Here is a 2897-nt window from a genome sequence, read left to right as displayed (position 1 = left end):
TTGATGGTGGTGGTAAATATTCATGAAAAAGGACAAGTTTGTTAACGGGCAACGTCAATTTTGATAATGAACCACTAAACACGTTACACACTGGACCTTTAAGGCTGCTTATTTCACACTGCAGTGCTGATCAGTGTGAGCTTGCTCAGCTCAGTGTAAAACAAAAGTGTCAAAAGGATACAATTTTGAAGGGGCAGAGCAGAGCACTAACATCAGAGGCTCTGTTTTGTGCTCTTGGTTCTAGTCGCAGCGGCGCGTCACATTTCACCTGCCGGATGGCTCCCAGGAGAGCTGCAGTGACAGCGGTCTGGGGGACCACGAGCCTGTAGGCAGTGGCTCCCTCCTCACACAACCTCTCCCTCTGGTGCAGGCGCAGGACGACTTCTACGAGCAGGCCTCCCCTGATAAGAGGACTGAAGCTGACGGCAACTCCGATCCCAACTCTGGTGAGTTAAAATACATATCATGGCATACTACCATTGCTTTTTAATACTCATGCATGGTCAGTTTCTTTGGGTTTCTCTCTTTCTGTCTCTAATATTCTCTCTTTTACAAACTTTTAGCACCATTGCAGACATCACAGCTGCAAAGTGTTCACTTAGTGGACATGTGTGTGTCGTGATGTATTTTCTTTAAAACACAATTAGATTTTTTTGTTCCTGCTTATGGAATGGAAGACAGTGAAATCTGAACATGCTTTGTCTCAAAGTAATGGTTATAGTAAATTAATTTTTCAGATTTTGCTTTTGGGAATGACTAAAACTCCTTCAGCATAGATGATAAATAGTCATAAAAAACATCAGTCTCTAAAAAGGACTTAACTCACCAAATATCATTTAATTTGGAGTCATTTCATTGCTCGTGTAGGTTTCTAGTGGATACACAAGCAGGTCATTCATTTCTCAGTTAATCATCCACACTCATTCCTCCCAGGAGCAAACCTGGGCCTCCCATAGGCTCCTCACCTATTTGTGAAACTCATTTGATTTATTTAGAGATGATTTCCCAGTTGGAAGTCTTGGTGCTCAGCTGAAGATGTTAACTTCCAACTATTTCTGGTGGGAATGTACATCTCCGACCCAGTTTTCTCGTTTATCATTAAGAGGTGAAGCGTACGCGAAGATCAAGAGCATCGCCCCAAGGTCGATGCCAGCTTGCCTGCTGAGGGTGGAGCAGCCAGCACCACATAAATACAAGTGCTGTGAATAAACTGTGTGCGCGTATGATTTCATACAGACTCTAACTTAGCAGATGTACTCACAGTTGGCAGATGTACTCTGTGTAGCCCTACTGACTCGCTCACTCAAATGAATGGAGCTGCACATTGCCTGACCACGTGCAGTTGAAGCACAGCGAACTGAAAAGTAGGCCTGCACGATTCGGGGGGAAATACAAATCACGATTGTTTTGCTTAGGATTGATATCACGATTCTCTGCTACGATATTTTTGACCATGATAAAACAAAACACGTTGGCAGTGCCAAACCAAGGTTATTATAGTTTCAAATTTTTCAGTAGTTTTTAATTTTATTTTGTTATGACTTTTTGTTTTCAAATTCATTTAGTTAACAGCAAATATAATTGTCTGTAACATTCTCCATGATGCATGTTGAAGATTAAGAAAAAGGCTTTCAAAGGAGTTATAATTTAGTTTAGGATTAATTAAAAAGCTTGAATCAAAGATGGCTGCAACTTCCCCCTCCCCCTTCCAGCCTGAGCATCTAGGAATTTAAGTAATATTATGACAGAGAGGAGTGGCTTCATTTAGACTAAAATGTTCTTCATGGCCCAGCCATGTCTCAGTAAGACAGAATAGATCAATTTGATTATCTTATATCAGATTGTTTACTAGTACTGCTTTAGAAGACAGATATCTAATATTTAATAGTCTGCATCTAATTTTCCACATCTATTCTATTCCTATTATGTTCTATCATTGCAGAGGAGTTTTAATTTTGATTTAACCGATCTGAGTCAAGGGACTGACACCGTGGTTATTAGACTATGAGTGGGCGACTGACCCAGTGGAAGGACAGAGGAGCACATTGCACTGCACCTCTGATTACTAACATCAGACTTAATAATAGACTCGGTCAGATTTTTTGAAATGAGAGGGCTTCGTCCAAAGTGGGAAGAATGCCGACTCTCCCAATTAGACCAGGCTTTCCCCAGAACGCACTCCAGTTGTCCACGTAGGCCACATTCTGACATTGTCTGACATTGTCTTTGCCCATGCACAAAGTGACTCAACATAAATTTTAGTGATCTCCGATTTGCGTAATTGGGTATCATTACCACCTACATGAAGTATGATCTTACTGTATTTATGGTCATCTTTAGCCAGCAACTTTAGATGGGATTCTATATTGCCGGCTCTGGCCCCAGGGACACACACGACCGTGGCCGCTGGGTCCGCCAAGTTCCCGTTCCGCAGTATAGAGCTCCCAATAACCAGAGTTGGCTTCTCAGTGGTGTGTTACTCAGTGGGGAGAAACTGAAAGGCAAAGATGTTGGTGGCCAGCCATAGGCACCGATTTGGAGTGCCCGCTGCCGTGTGTGCTCCCCGGGTTTAAGCTAGCCCTACGCTTGTTTCGGACAGTCACCCACTTGCCCGGCTGCTCGGAGTCTGCCAGGGGTTTGCTAACAGAAGCTGCAGAATGTTGGCCCGCACCAGCTATGGGGCGCTGGCTAGCTACGGAAGCATATGATTTTAATTCCATGGTGCGGAGCCGTGCTTCAAACTCACTAAGTCTTGCCTCCAGGGCAGCGAATGTACTACATTTATTACATGTACCGTCATCACTTAAGCATTCTCCTTTACCTTGTTAAGGTAAGCTAGGTTAGCCTCCTTGTTTTTGTTTCTCAAATGTAGGCTACTTTCAAATTCGTGGGATGTT

The 2897-nt window shown here is 43.2% G+C and overlaps 1 protein-coding gene across 3 annotated transcripts in view; it reads left to right on the top strand.

Moving 5' to 3' along the window:
- pcdh9 (protocadherin 9) overlaps positions 1–2897 on the top strand; it is a 212952-nt gene that overhangs the window by 141894 nt on the left and 68161 nt on the right. For 2 of the 3 annotated variants that reach the window (XM_032506456.1, XM_032506371.1), the window contains one exon: positions 245–446. In XM_032506456.1, coding sequence (XP_032362347.1) covers positions 245–446 — 202 coding nt within the window. The remainder of the gene's footprint in view (positions 1–244; positions 447–2897) is intronic. The other variant, XM_032506543.1, reaches the window with a different exon arrangement.

This window comes from Etheostoma spectabile, chromosome 1 (assembly GCF_008692095.1).
Source record: "Etheostoma spectabile isolate EspeVRDwgs_2016 chromosome 1, UIUC_Espe_1.0, whole genome shotgun sequence".
In the NCBI taxonomy this organism is placed as follows: Eukaryota; Metazoa; Chordata; class Actinopteri; order Perciformes; family Percidae; genus Etheostoma; species Etheostoma spectabile.
The sequence above is the reverse complement of the archived record's forward strand: the minus strand, read 5'-3'. Positions and strand labels throughout refer to the sequence as shown.